The sequence below is a fragment of the Mus musculus genome, chromosome 6 (genome assembly GCF_000001635.26).
Source record: "Mus musculus strain C57BL/6J chromosome 6, GRCm38.p6 C57BL/6J".
In the NCBI taxonomy this organism is placed as follows: Eukaryota; Metazoa; Chordata; class Mammalia; order Rodentia; family Muridae; genus Mus; species Mus musculus.
The window spans coordinates 22,284,513-22,300,358 of record NC_000072.6 but is presented as its reverse complement, the minus strand read 5'-3'; the positions used below and the strand labels follow the sequence as shown (position 1 = coordinate 22,300,358).

At 41.7% G+C, this 15,846-nt stretch overlaps 1 protein-coding gene across 2 annotated transcripts; it reads right to left on the bottom strand.

The window, feature by feature from the left end:
• Positions 1-1,836: 1,836 nt before the first annotated feature.
• On the bottom strand, positions 1,837-12,181 carry Wnt16 (wingless-type MMTV integration site family, member 16). Of its 2 annotated transcripts, none has more exons than NM_053116.4 (4): positions 11,758-12,132; positions 11,331-11,578; positions 9,155-9,441; positions 1,837-2,592 (listed from the first exon to the last, which is right to left on the bottom strand). In NM_053116.4, the coding sequence occupies exons 1-4, from the start codon at positions 11,850-11,852 to the stop codon at positions 2,128-2,130; spliced, it is 1,095 nt and encodes a 364-aa protein (NP_444346.3). In that variant the 5' UTR covers positions 11,853-12,132; the 3' UTR covers positions 1,837-2,127. The 2 variants fall into 2 exon arrangements, with proteins under 2 accessions (NP_444346.3, XP_006505277.1); XM_006505214.4 differs by lacking the exon at positions 1,837-2,592 and adding an exon at positions 4,719-6,092 and having other exon boundaries at positions 11,758-12,181.
• Between the last annotated feature and the right edge of the window lie 3,665 nt (positions 12,182-15,846).

Here is a 15,846-nt window from a genome sequence, read left to right as displayed (position 1 = left end):
AGCAAATAGCAACTGTTAGACTTTAAGGGTCACGAGTAAACATTCAAGTCGCAATTTATAACATCAGAATTGAGAAATCCTCTAGAGGTTTGCGTTTCAAATTATTGCTTAATGTTGGTTTAAAAAATTAATAGTAAATAGATCAAAATCTTTGATAAACATTGATCTTATCAATAAGAAAAAGTTTCTTTTTGTGTCTATTCTGAACTTAGAAAAACTATTTTCCACATAATCTAAAATATTTAACAAAGTATAAAAGCATACGCCTTTACGGTAAAATACAATCTAGACACAGCTCTGTAACACTTTGCTGGGTATTTTTGTCGAATATGAACATAGACATGTGGATTAAAGTAAGAAATGGGTTGAGGGTTTAGCTCAGCAGCAGAGCACTTGTCTAGCAAGCACAGGACCCTAGTTCTGACCTTAGATCCACCCATAACTCCCCCCACCCCAATAATGCAAAGAAAAGAAAAAAAGAAAAAGGAAAAGGAAAAAAAGAAAAACCAGCACTCAGCATTCAAACGGCAACATTACATAAAATATAATAAATACCCAGGGTATCAAATTCAACATTATTCTGGCTTAGATTCCTTTTCCCAGCTAAAACCTCTACTGTAAAATTTAGAGTAAGAAAGCAGAGCTAAGGTTGAAAAAAGAATTCGATTACTCTGCCTTCTGAAATAATACGATCTTCAGTGTTTTGTAATATACTTCAATCTATAGCACAGAAAACTGTCATTTTCAAGACAGCCATGGCTATGCAGAGAAATCCTGTCTCAAACTTTTTTTCTCTTTAAAGAAAACTGTCATTTTGACAAGAAATATACATCCAGGTAAGTGCCTCCATTTCCCCCTTTCCAACGTTCTAAAAAGGAATTAGTAGTATGAAAAAATTCAAAAGTTATTCTCATTTCTTGATGTAGTCTTATTATTCTAGTACTTTCAGACTTTAGTGATAAATGTCTTTATGTCTTTATGTTACATAAGTTAAATACTGTATTTACAAAATATAAAACATTTGAAGTAAAACACTATACAAAATACTGTCTTTATATAATTAAGGGTGCTTTCTTTATTTCCTTCCATTTTCCTCAGTTCCTCTTAAGGATTCTCCCAGTATATCACGGCAGAGTGTTTAAGAATAGAAACTGGTCTACAATAAGAAAGACAAATTCGAAGATTTAAAGTCATTTAAACTTTGTATGTCTTCCACTTACCCCAGACAAATCTTCTTGGTTAAAGACACTTAAAAATCCAGTTCATGTTTTACTTTTTACGTTTTGAGTATATTTATTACTTAACATCTTTAAAAAGACTTTAAAAAAGATGTTGCATCTCTGAGTGGGGATTCTTTTCAGTGGCCCTTCTTCTGAAGTATGGAAGCGTAAAGGAAGCACCCACCCCTTAGTTAATTTTCAGCATCTTTTGTCTACGCACAAACAATATCATTTATCCTATTAAAATACTAGGGAAAAATGCAATTCATGTGTACTGCTCCTTGCTCCTATAAGAGGTGTCTTTTAAAAATGATCAATGTTCACCAACCATGACTGATTACTGTAACTGTGTCCCCAGTCTAAGATCTTATCCTGAGCCTGGACCAGTTCTCTGGGATAACGACTCTACTCTTCTCTTCTCTTCTCTTCTCTTCTCTTCTCTTCTCTTCTCTTCTCTTCTCTTCTCTTCTCTTCTCCTTTCTTTCTCTCTGTCTTTCTGTCTTCCTTCCTTTCTTCCTCTTTTTCTCCCTCCCTCCCTCCCTCCCTCCTTTCCTTCCTTCCTACCTTCCCTCTTTCCTTCCTTCCTTCCCCCCTCTCTCTTTCTTTCCTTCTTTCTCCACATTGCTTCAGAAACAGATTTGATGTTTCCTGTATATCAATGTATATTTCCCAAATCATCCAAAGGCGACTGCCAACCTTTTCAACTTCAGAATCCCAAGCAATCCTCTGGATCAGCTTGTGATTTGAAGCCTGCCAGAAAGAAAGAAATCGTAGACTAGCCCAGGGGTCTGGGAACACTCTTACAGGCAGCGACTTCCCCATCAGTGCACAGTAGGGGCGCCCTCCAGATGCCAACACCACACCTTGGTTACTACAGAGGCGTCTCATGCTAGGCTGGACGGAGAGGTTACTTACACGTGTGGACATCGGTCATACTTTCACACCTCCTGCAGCGGACGTAGCAGCACCAGATAAACTTACACTCACACCTCTCCACGTGCCTGACTACATGGGTGTTGTAGCCTCGGCCACAGCAGAGGAGGTTACAGCCATCTGCGCCTCCTGATGTCCGGTTGCACTCTCTGCCCTGGGTCCCAGGAATCCCCAGTTTCTTGTTCTCCACGCAGTAGTTGGGAGACTTATGAACGTACAGCAAGTCATCCTTGAGAATGGGGGTCTGCCTCTGGTCTTTTTCTCTCCTGCGCATTTTCCTCTTGGTTTTGTCTGAGATCTGGATGCTGTTTTCATATTTATCCTTTAAAAAATGCCCAATCTTTTCAAAAGAAGACATAGTTTTCCAGCAGGTTTTCACAGCACAGGAGCCGGAAACTCCGTGGCAGCGGCAGTCCACAGACATTAACTTGGCGACAGCCTAAAACCAACAACGATTGTGTTCAAATGTCATTGGTGCAGTGTTTCATTCAATAGCAGAAACAGTTAAAACTAGCCACTCACGTTTCTTATGCTTTCGTCCATAAAAATGATGGTTTGAACATAAACCATCTTTAAGGTTGTTTAGAGTTCAAATATTTTGTCATTTATTTCTGTCTAAATGTTTTGATTCTACACAGAAAACCTTCCCACACTACATTTAAAACAGCGGGGGAATGGGGGTTGGGGGAGTGCAGAGGGTCTACCCTGAAGGTTTGAGATGGATTCCTGGGAAACCATATGGTAGAAGGAAAGAACCAATTCTTTCAAGGTGTTTTCCTGACACCCATATGCTTTGTGCAGCATGGCATGCACATTAACCACCTATACTAAATAAATAAATAGCTATATAAAATCCGTAAAATATATTAGTGTCAGGTCACCTAGTTTTGCTACTCACCAAAGATGGTCTGAAATCTCACACATTTGCAGGGGGAGGGGTGAGAATGGATGATATTACGTGGCTGCCTGCATGTTTCTGATACCATTTAAAGTCTTGCTATTCGGAGTATGGTTCATGGACCACCAACTCAAGCATCCCTTGTAAGGAATGTAGGCAACCCTGGCTCTCAGTCAGGGACAGGATGAGAAGCTACACTTTAAACCGGAGCCTCGGGAGATTATCACACAAAGCATTTACAGGGCGGTTGCCTTCAGCTTTTCCACTGCACACATGGAAACATCAAGAGAACTGTGCGCGTAACTAGTTTCTCACACTCTTGAAATCTGATTGGCTGGGGTGAGCTGTGAACATGACATAGTTGGTACCTTGTTGTGACACATGTTGAATCTAGTGAGTCTTCCTAGGTTTGGTCACTCTAAAGTCAGTTACATGACAGGTTAAAGGGAGAATGAGACCATGCTAAGCCCTGGCTATAGACCACACAAGCAGCCTTGCCTCGAGTTAAAGGAGAAGAAACTAGAGTGTGGTGGCTGCTGACAAATTCCCCCACTTTTCTGGAAAATTAATTGAAAACATAACTCCAGTGCTTTATGGATAAACAGAATTATCTTAACATGAAGAGTAAGAAGAGAAGAATTGCCTGGAATTGCAGTTTTGGGGAGGGTAAGGCAGAAAGGCTATAAACTTGAGGCTAGCCTGGGGAACATAGTGGACCCTAGGCTAGCCTAGGCTGCAGAGGGGGATCTTGTCTGAAGAAAAGGAAAAGATGTCCATGTTAATATAATTTTAAATTCATTTCTAAGGGTGGAATTCAGTTTATACAGCCTGGGGCACTAAATGAAGCCACAAACATTGGTAGTAGCCCCTTGTTTGAGGCTTGCTCAGGTCTAAATGCTCCTGTCTTTGATGAAGTTGGTGTATGAGTTAAGACGAATTTTTCAATGCACGTAAACTAACAATCAAGAGGGTTCTAGTTTTAGGACTCTAAGCTCTTACAGAGGTCAGTATTCAACACTGTTTGCTTCAGTCCGCAGACTATGGCAGAGCAGGTTAATAAATCGTCAGGACTAGTTGTAGAGTTCACATTCTGTCAACATGTTAGGGCAAAATGAAAAATTAATCTACCCAATTCCGTAAGTTAAAAATTAAGCATATTATTTCACAAAAGCAGTTTAAATTCTACTTACAGCTCTTATCAAAACTACAAAATGACCAAGGCTCTATTACTACTGAGATGTCTGCTGAAGGGCATTTTTCTAAAATTCTAACAGTCTAACCACAAAGAATATTTCAAACTATTGTACTGCAGATTTAAACGAGAACATATGATATTGATTTGTACAACGTTTAATACTTCTCGGTAGCATTTAAAACAATCAATTGAACAGTACTCAAACCCTGTCCTTTTTTAGAACATATGATATCATAATTTTTATTCCTAAAGCTTCAAAACTAATAATTACATTTATTTCTTAGTATACAGAGTGGAACCACCCTATTGTGATAAAAGAACAACTTATTGAATAAGATATGGCACATAGATAACCTGATTTATGACATTTGATATTTGCAAAATACTTGCTTCTTTAAGAGATCTATAGATAAAGTTTAAAATTCAGAAAAATGTTTAAAATTAATGCAATCAGTGACCTTTGTTCGTATTTTAAGTGGTAATGGATACGGGGGGGGGGGGGAGAGAACTCAGTTAGTGTAGGTAATAAAATAAATTGTCCGAGAAGCCCAGACCTGAGAGTAAGATAAGTGTATGTTTAAACCAGATCAGCGTTCCTGATAGTCATCACTTGCTGATTTAAAGCTGCCGTCCCTTCAGATCATGACTGAGAGAGAGCCCAACTTCCTTTTACTCTCTACTTTAGACATGGGTGTTGTTGGTTTGCAAAGCACCAAAGACAGAGTGGATGGCACATCAAATAAATGACCTTTGAACTGTTCACTCACACAAAGCAGTTTTAAAACATCCGCAGTGGCTTACCTGACTGAGAAGAGGTGACAGCAAGCAAAGTCACTGCTGGTGGGGTCAGTGCCCCCCCCCTCCCTCCCCAAGCCCAGAAGCTGACGGGCTGGCCTCCAGCTCCCTCATAACTGTCCCAGCCAGTGTGAGTCCACCCAACTGCTTCAGGGTTTGCAAGAATAAGAAAAGAGACTTGCAAATTTGATTTTGTCAGCTACTAAGCTTAAATTAGGATTTTGAGGGATTTTCCTACTCTAGAGAACAACTCTTTTTAAATCTCAGTGTTCCTGAATTTCCACTATTATGTTTTTAAACTTCTAGTTCTATGACTTTTAATCAAAATTGTCCCTAATGTGAGTAGAAGAAATATTCTTATATTTTTGGTTGTGAGCCTAGCATTTAATGGCTGAGCCATATCTCCAGCCCAGAAATAGTATTCTTATCACAGATGTGACACATATTTTTCTCTCCAAGAATTTACATATATAAATGAACTTCGAGGAGAAGAATTCCACACATTTCACATACAATTTGTCCCCATAATATTCCAGAGATAGAACTCGGAATTGAAGTTGAGCAGGACAGTTACTGCTTGGAGAATTTTATGAAACGAGGAGTTTCAGGCTACACACACACACATACACACACACACACACACACACACACACACACACACACACACACACTTCCACTTTGCCCGCATCAGTGTTTCTTGGAACAGATTTTCACAAATCACGTACTTGATCTGGTTTTATAGCAAGAAATTCTTTTTACTTAATATGTAGTTAATGAACAAGTACTTAGTTGTGATTCCAATTTTATGGAAAAATAAACAGCGTGGTTAAGACACTTGTCTTACATAAATTGGTGATATATGATATAAAGTCTTTATAACTCAGCAAGATAATCTTAGAAAAACAGAGGAATGAAAGTGGAAAAATAAGTATATTTAAAGATCTTGCCGAAACTCTCCAAAAGGTGTGCCCTGTATCTTCTCTGCTGCGGTTCTTAATTAACGTTAAGCAGTTAGTGTGGGCTGCAGTGGTTGCTTGATGTTTTCTGGTAACTGGAAAAGAGAATAGCAACCAAATGGATTGTGTGTGGTTATGGGAAAATTCCTTTCTCTCCTCTATTTAAGTTGTCAAGGTTTATAACAATGGTAACAAAGGAAGGTTTTGTTAACTATTGCAAACAGATGTGCCCATTTTGTTGGCCATAGTGTAAACAATGGGAGAGCAATTAGGAAGGTGGCATTTAACCTGCAGGGGTTCCTCATGGAAGCTTTGGGTTGGTAAGATTCTAATGCAGTGAATTAGGAAAGATGTATCCCTGCAACTCCGTGCAAAAACAGACACCACCGAAGAGATGGTTTAAGGACTCATTGCCTCCCAGTTTTAAGTCAAACTTAATGCAGATTGTTTTCTACACACTGCTTTATCCAGACTTTCCTAGGAATGGCCAGAAACTGGCGTGGAACATTTTGTAACCAACAATTCATTGTGCAAGCCGTGAGAGGACCTGTTTGATTTAGGAACACTGCGAGTTAGGATTGGATGGATGATCATGTAGCGGTCCTATTCCTCCGACCCACTTCATCTCTTTCTACCCCCAAATACATTTGAACCTGCTGAAAAACAAGACACGGTTGTGTTGTTCAACTCCTTATAAATATTCTCGAAACAGGTCAATGAAAATTTGGGGTCTGCCCTGCCCACTTCGTTGAGTCACTCAAAATAAAACAAATTACGGGGTAGGAAAACTTAAAAGTTTATGAGGTAGACATGGTAAGAATGGAAATATTTTCAGCACACCAAAAGAAATACCCATAAATATTCCAAGTCACATTATTCCCAGAAGTTCTGCCCCTGGAAGACATCACATCATTCTCTCAGCCAATCACCGCCCGGCAACATTATTCTTGGAGTCATAACTTTAGGAATGGTGTCAGAAACCAATTGGGAATCAGAGTATTTAAGGTCAGCGGTTAGAAAATCATCTATCCTGCTCACAGTGCAACTAAGCGCCAGTACCCACATTTCTCTGAACGCTTTCCTACAGTTTGAGTTTGGGATTTTGAGAGTAGAAAAAAACCAACTCAATTGAATGCAGACCTTAAACTTTGCTCAGAAAAATATGCCTGACAGATCAAAATCATAATGGCCAATATTAAAAACTGAGTCAATGTCTCGTCTACGTTAGAGAAACCTGCTTTTTGTTTATCTAGACTTTTTTTTTTAACGCTACCAGTGGAAAGAAAAATACAAAAATATTTTGAATTATAATATATCTGGAGAAAAGACCAATAAAAACACCCTCAAAATAATGAGGTAAATGTTTTGTAGTATTTTAGGATTTTACCTAGAACAATGTGAGTAAAAAAAAAAAATCAGGAAACGAAACTGAAATTTGCACAAAACATACCCCTCTGAATGTACAGAAAAATGGCAAAAAACCCTATGTAGTATGGAGAAACTGAGTTTTCCCTAGCCAATAGTGTAGTGTATTAAAATTGATGCTACACAAAATTAAAATTTAAATAACCATTTAAGAAAGTATTAACAATGATAGACTCTCATATTGCTATCTAATTTGCAATTGCTAGCATTTAAAATGAAATAAAACTAAATGTTATTAAGAAAACAAATTTTCTTTAATACAAATGTTTTAAGGTCTTCCATAAGCTCAGACCCAACTGTCTTTAAGAGTTAGTCATAAGATGAGCTTCTGAGGTTTTTGTTTTGTTGTTTGTTTGTTTGTTTGTTTGTTTTCTTTTTGGTGAAATATTTAAATCACTATCAAACTGTTTAAATAACAACTAATAATGAATACTTATGTAACTGTTTTCTCATCCTTTAAACATAGTGATTTGATGCGCCCTGGTGATTTTCTTGAGCAGAATGCTAGAGTTTAAAGGAACATAGGTTAATTGCATTTATCTTCTTTCCTATTAATATGTTAGAAATAGCAACTATTCCTTTACTTAAAGTCAGTCAGCATCTCGTTCTTACTTTCACAAGGAGAAACCTTAAGGCATGCAGTGCTGAACTTGAGCAGCTGGGGAAAAGGCATGCAGCTAACAGCGGTGCTGAACAACAGCAACTGTTAGCAACAGAAAGTCCACTTCTGAAGTTCCTACATGAAGCTGCGGGAGACTTTCATAGCCTACTCACGGAGCAGTCTTGTTTTCTACTTTACCTGTTTGAATTGCATGTTCAAATGAAATGGAAATGCAGATGCAAACTTCAGGAGTTGTGGTAATATTTTACTGATACTTCTAGCTTTTTAGTATTTTCAACGAAAGCAAGCAGTTGAATAAAGAAAACTGGCTGAATCTTCTAAGCATTGTGAATGAGCCTCATTATTCACTTGCCAAAAGTGTAAAAAAACAAATATAACATATACTTTAACTGTTCCTAAGAGATACTGCAACTTGTCTGAGTTTACTTCAGGAAGCTGTTGAAGTTTGGCAATTCACTATAACTTTCCCAAAAAGACTAACATGTTTATGAGTACATATTTTCTGTGACATAATAAACTTTTTAAGACAGACACATCGACATATAGTGTATATTATTTTGAATTTCCAATTACCTGTCAATTTTCCATAAACAACATTTGCTGAACAAAAAAAATAGTGGTTGTAGTTTCCCTAAGAACACTTATTGGAGAAAAATATAAACCTGACAACATATTAACACATTTAAGAATTGTTGTCTACTAAACAGTAGATTTAAAACAATAATCAAAATTCATATGAGGGGATAACACATGATTCGGCCCAATAAATGATAGATACAAATCTCATTCTGGAAATGCCAGAAATCAGTCTATCTCACAACCAATAAAACAACAGGAGCGTGTATATCTTTTATTTAATAATGTTTTGATATACAAAGTGCACCAACATTAATACACGCTGCTGCGGAATTCAACTCGTATTAGTGGTGTTTGTCTAAATGAAACCAACATAGTCCATGCACACTCAGGAAGGAACAGCTGCCTATTTTATTTCTTATAAACTGTCAGCGTTTGACTCTTAAATCATTGGCATTGATTCACCCGGAAGCATTAATCTCAGTATTATTTACCCAGTGACACTAACGTTTTATTCAATTTCCCAATACATACCTGCCGCCCCGCTTCGTTGTTGTGTAGATTCATGGCTAGCAGGACTCTGCTTTCTTTTCCTGTGGTGTTTCTGATGGGAAGATCTAGAAACTTTCTGCTGAACCACATGCCGTACTGGACATCATCCGAGCATCCTCCCCAGTGCCAGCCTTCACTTGGTGAGCCACCATTCTGCAAGGTGGTGTCACAGGAACATTCGGTCATGTTGCCTGCACTGCATGACCTGGTGACAGAGTGCACCAGGCCCGCTGCCATGATGGCATAAATGAATGCTGTCTCCTTGGTGCCTAGGAAGAAAACATTGATAAATGACAGAGCCGGCACTTTCTGTCGATATTCAGCCCTAACCTAAACCTCTCACTTGTTGTCTTAGGAGGCAATCGATTTTTTCAAGCGTTTACAGAGAATGCTATAATGTGTGAATATTTGGAAAGGAAATCTACTATCCTAGACTTTTTTCTTTTTTCTTTTTTTCTTTTTAAAAAGCAGCATTATTGTTCTGTATTCCACATAGGGATGACACATGTCATATTGTCACCCACTCTCCTCATATATTACAATTCATGTTTTTAAAAAATGTGTAACCTTCACGAGTACCTGCCTTAGTGGTTCATAGCCAGAAGTAGCTTATTAGTACATGTTGAATGTAAATCCTTTATATGGACAATGTAAATGGGCAATTAAAAAGGAAACAGATTCCGTATCTTTTTTTTTTTTTTTTGAGTATGCTGCTTTCACAAAATACAATCAGAAAATTTTGGTGTGACCTTTCTTTAAATAGATACTATGCAAACTAAAATTAGCAAAAATCAAGACAACTGGTAGATACATATTCGTTTTCTTTCACATCAAAGATAAGGTTTTAAAGGGGGAGAATATGATGAATAACAATCACTGGTATTGAGTTGTAAACATTTTACACAGTGCAGTGCAGCTGGCTTTATGGTCATATAACTAATGAGAACAAGATCATTGAAAACTTGTAAAAATGCATTGTTGTGGAAAAGTATACTATTTTGAAACAGTTGCACTTTGTACTCCATCAGTAAAGTTGGAGTTAAAATCTTTGAAATCAAATTTCCATTAAGACATTCATAAAACAGACTCGGAAGGACTCAGCAGGCAACTTTTTTCTTTCCAGATGTTTAGATTGGAATAGAAACTGCTTCACGCCGGTTGTCCAATAAACCTTTTCGGTAACGAATGCTTCTGCATCTCAGCAACTGTTTAGGACACATTCTCTCTCTTTCTTACTTTTTCTTTCTCCTCCTGGTTCTTAGCCCTTACCCCACCCCCACCCCCAGGCCAGGGATCCTTCAGCATCACTTGCCAGACAAAACTCAGAGCTGGGACGCACAGCTCTGTGGAGGCGCGTGCAGAAACTGACTGGAGAAGGGTCAAAGTGCAGTACGAACGGAAATGAACTTTAAAAAAACGACAGCGCATCTTTCAGTGCCTCAGGCCTAAAACTCCTACTTTGCTAATATCTCAGGAAGCATCCTAGCACCACTAGCCCCGCTAAGTCACCACGTCTGTAGGAAGAACTTTTTCTTTTTCCACCGCACTTTCCCCGTACCGCAGAGAGAGCTCCCGCCCGGTCAAGGAGAGATGGAAGAAACAGAAAAGTGGGGGACACAGAAGTCGCGCTCAGGTGACAGTCCCTTAAAAAAAAAATCACCATCGTGCACTAAACCTGGTGTTCCCAGGAGTCAGTAAAACGTGCGGCTGTGCTTCAATTGCCACTTGTCCGCAGCTCTGGGCGCCACAGAGCTGCTTAAATCAAAGCAGATGCGGCTGCATCATTCTCGGCTGTAGACCTCATGTTTGTCCAGCTGGTCACCCACGGAGCGGGGCGCCATGGGGTCCTTGGGGTCGACGGGATAGGAACTCAGTTTTTCTGAAACTTTGGCAGGGGCCAGGGGAAGCAAGGAGAATTTCAGCCCTTCTAAGAGTCCTTCTGTAGATCTCGGACGTCCCTCCCCAGGGCCGCACCTGCACACTGGGGGCTGGCCCTTGTTGCCCCAGTTTTCCCCCACCCCCACCTCGCACCAAATGTTCCATATTGAAGACCTTGCCAGCACCGAATTGTGCAGGCGCTATACACTCTATCGAAGGAACGCGCAGAAAAGCTGTCGCCTTGTATGTCCTACCATCCCCGAGGGTCCTGGTGACTCACCGCTACTCAGCTCATAGCCAAAGAGGGGGGCTGTGGCGAGCTGGGTGGAAGTGGTAGTGGCGACCATACAGTTCCACCTCTCGTGTCGGAACTGGCTTCTGCACTCCTGAATGCCCAGCCTGGCGCCCTCGCGGATGCTAGGCAGCAGGTACGGTTTCCTCTTGCACAGCTCCTTCTGGCGGCTGTTCAGCGGCAAGTCGGCGCAGCCCAGCTTCTCCGGTACCCCGAAAGAGGCGATGCCCAACCACCTGTAAGACGCGGCACCCCTGAGGTAAGCCTCTCCCCTTTCCCTCCCCCACCCCAAAAGCATTAGGTCAGCGTTCCTAGGGTCTCCACCCCTTCTCTCCCAGCCTCAAGTTGAAAGCCCACTAGTTGGGTCATTCCTTTGACCAGCCACCCTATATGCCTCCACAGAGCCCATACTCACATCCAGTTGCCCTGGGTTCCGCAGGGGAGCAGCGACAGCACGGCTGCCCACAGCGCACACAAGCTGGGCAGGGCCAGGAGCGCCGCTCTGTCCATGGCCCACGCATGGAGACCCCCAGCCCCAGCCACTCCTCCTCTGTCTCCTCTCTCCAGAGGCCCGCAGGGCCTGGGGTCAGTTTCTTAGCACCCAGTTGTTCCTTGCTCTCTTTCCCCTGGAAGGTAACATTAAACAGGGCAGCAAGGACAGAGACTATCAGCAGTCCCCTAGGCAAGATAAGGCGGAGAAAGTAGCCTAAGGTCCTCTGGCGCAGAGGTGAGGATGAGCTGGAGATGCGGGAGCTTCCCTCACTTTCCAAGGTGAGAAACTTCTGCTGATGTCTCTGTGTCTCCATCGCCCCAGGCTTCTCCTCGCATCTCCTCCCCCCCTGACCGCGCCTGGAGTCTGATTGGCTCAGCAGCAACCCTGTACCTCACCATCTGGAAACTTCAGTGTCTCATTGGCTAACAGTGGGCTCTGCGGGGGGCGCTCCTGGGCTGAGCCTCCGTGACTGTCTAACTAGACCTGGGAGTGTCACGACCTTTCCTCCTCTCACAATGTCCTTAGAGGAGGTCACTGCGAGACTGAGTCAAGCGGAGAGCAAAGAAACGATGAGCACTTCTTAGCATCCTTGAGAGAAAATCTAGCCACATCTAGATTTACCCTTTGAGTAAAAAGGGTAAAGGTGTGGGGGGGCCCGAAGGGAGGGGGGCGGAGCACTCTGCTCTTCTTTCTTGTATTTCTCACTGGTGAATTATCTTTATAAGGTCAGAATTGATACCACAAAAAGCTGATCTTTCCACCCTTGGAAGCGGAGAGGATAGGCGAGAAGGGTTCTTTTCGTGTCATTGTATACACATTTATTTCCAGCTTTCCATCAAATTTCCCCGTATTTTACTTAGGTTCTGTGATGGCTTTTCTCATTTGTCTTATTTCTGTAGCTTTTGGGAGCACAGGCTTTTCTAAGGGGGAAAATGGCAGGCAGACAAATGGGTGAGAGCTGACTAGAGCATTCCAAATAGATGAACGCTGTCCCTACCCTCTTCTGACCCACACTGACCCCACCCCCCACCCAAGGATACCTTCCACAGGGCTACCGAGTGGAAACAACGACAACAGAAATCCTGCACCCACACCAACTGCATGCCCAGACCTATGGAAGTTTGTGGAAATAAGACCCCTTTCCACCAGTGTAAAACCCAGCCAGGCAGACAAATCTAAGGCCAGATGAATTCTGATCATCAGTAACAGAGATTATAGGTAAATGGAATTGGCAGCTTAGGCTTTCACCAAATGTACTTTAGAAGCAGGAAGGGTTCTGAGAAGCAGTCAGAGTTTTGTCTTCAAGAACCCTTTGAAGGTGCCAGGAATATGCTTTGTTGTGGTATCAGAGAGCCCCGCCTCCTCTACTTACAGGCACAGGGTTTTCACCTGCTCCCAAGAGGACATCTGGAATGTTAGTAAACTCTCCAGGTGCTATCATCTCGGTGGGTGACCACACTTAGCCTCAGCGCTGAAAGGCTTGGACAGCTTTTGCTTGCTTTTAATACTCAGCCTCACTTAAGGTCAATCAAAGCTCACTCACACACCCATCCTGTCCCATTCACTCCTTTATCCAGCAAGCACTGCGCGCACACTACGTACCAGGTCCTAAAACCACACTGTAATTTTTAGAAAGTCAAGTTGATGATAGGGTATGGTTACTGATCCAGAAATATTTTGGCTAATAGCTAGTGGCCTCTCTGAAAGTCGGAGCCTTTATCCAAGCCCACTTTATCCTCTAAGCCTCTCCAAGAAGGGACCAGAGTACACCCATAGCTGTTCCACGGCCATTGGTCCCGGAGAAGCAGATAGTCTTTTGAAGCGCAGCTCACAGAGTGGATTAACATGATGAGGAACATCCCGAACAGATGCCTAAGTGGCCTAAAGGCTGAAAATAGAGACATTTCTTCCTTGTAAGGGAAACTGGAGAGGGTGCAATCTTGGGTTTGGGTAGAGGGTGTGGAGAACATCAATTGCTTAAGCTGATTTTTAAAGGCCAACTGTGTTTGATTTTTTTTTTTAATTCAGAAATATATATTGAGACTGCTTTGGGTTAAAATGTGAGACTGGCACTGAACCACACAGCTGTAGAGATCATAATTTACTTGACAAAACAGACAAGTAAACTCACAATTACATTCTGATACAGTCAGTGTGGGAAGTAAAGTGTGCCGTGAACACACAGCGAGGATAATCCAGAGTTGTGGGCCAAATGGACGAGCCTGCTGAATCCTGCCTTCATGTTTCCTCTAGGGATCCAGTGCTGCACAGGCATTCTGCTAAAGCCTTGGGAGAGACATCAGAACATGCCATTTAGGGAATCAGCCCACCAGCACAACATTTTCAGGTCCAAGACAGTCCTATAGTGTCTCTTTCATGTGGTCTAGGGCTTTTATAACAAAGTAGACGTGTCCATTAGTTCACCCAGCTGGAGGGGTACACTTGACATTCAGTGAGCAGACAGGTGAGTGCCAGGCTCTGTGAACTTTCACAAGTGAGAGCCTGTTATATGCCCGCAGATTTCCTTTTACTCTGTCTCTTTCTTCTTTTCATTTTTTTTTTAAAAAAAGATTTATTTATTGTTATATGTAAGTACACTGTAGCTGTCTTCACACACACCAGAAGAGGGCATCAGATCTCATGACAGATGGTTGTGAGCCACCATGTGGCTGCTGGGATTTGAATTCAGAACCTTCAGAAGAGCAGTCAGTGCTCTTAACCACTGAGCCATCTCTTCGGCCCCTTTTCTCTTCTCTTCTCTTCTCTTCTCTTCTCTTCTCTTCTCTTCTCTTCTCTTCTCTTCTCTTCTCTTCTTTTCTTTCTTCCTTCCTTTCTCTCTCTCTCTCTCTCTCTCTCTCTCTCTCTCTCTCTCTTTCTTTCTTTCTTTCTTTCTTTCTTTCTTTCTTTCTTTCTTTCTTTCCTGTCCGCTACTTATGCCTGCACAGGTAGACCTTTGGCTGCTGGAGGATGATAATCAACAGGGTTCAGTTCTCTCTTTCCACCATGAGGGGATTAAACTCAAGTCATTAGGTTTGACAGCAAGCACCTTTTACCACTGAGTCAGTTCAGAGGCCTCATCTCTCTCTCTCTCTCTCTCTCTCTCTCTCTCATTTCCTTCCTTCCTTCCTTCCTTCCTTCCTTCCTTCCTTCCTTCCTTCTTATCTTCCTTCCTTCCTTCTTATCTTCCTTCCTTCCTTCTTATCTTCCTTCCTTCCTTCTTATCTTCCTTCCTTCCTTCTTATCTTCCTTCCTTCCTTCCTTCCTTCCTTCCTTCCTTCCTTCCTTCCTTCCTTCCTCTTTCAATGATTACAGAATGCTACTCTCCATAGTTAATGTGTACAGATTTTGTATATAAGGCAATACATTTGGGGAGATAGGAAATTTGCTAGAGATATCTCTTCTAGTAGCACAAAGCCAGTGGCCAAGTTTACTTTAGGCAGCCCAGCCCGTTGACTACACATGTTGGTGTATATCCTCATTCAAAGCTACCATTTGCTTTTCTTCCGAAAAAAATCTCAGATTGTTAAATATTAGGGCCTAAATTTTTTAATTGTATTTTTAACACAAAGCACGCAGCAGCTACTGTTTTGTTTGTTTCCAGGAATGAACAAAACCTATAAAACTGGAAGGTCTCCCAAAGATCTCTGTGAGAAGCCAATGTCTCTGAGCCAGGTGGCAGTTTGCTGGGACAGGCTTCCATTTTCCTGTCCTTGCTGAATTGGACTTGAGTGGGGCAGTGGACACAACAGTGGAAGGAGCACTATCCTGGGACGCTGTCCCGGGATGGCCCCTTGGCAGAGGCAGTGATCTACATAACACACCTGAACTCTAAGTCTGAGTCATCTCAGAATGCTTAGAAGCTATGTGTCGGTCATATGTGAATCTCTTACTGAGGCTCTCCTACCAACAGTAGGACAGCTGCAGGCTCGACAGGCGCATGTCTCCTTGAGACATGGTGGGGCACGAGCATCTTATATCTTCACAGCGTGCTTCCTTCTGAATTTCAATGAA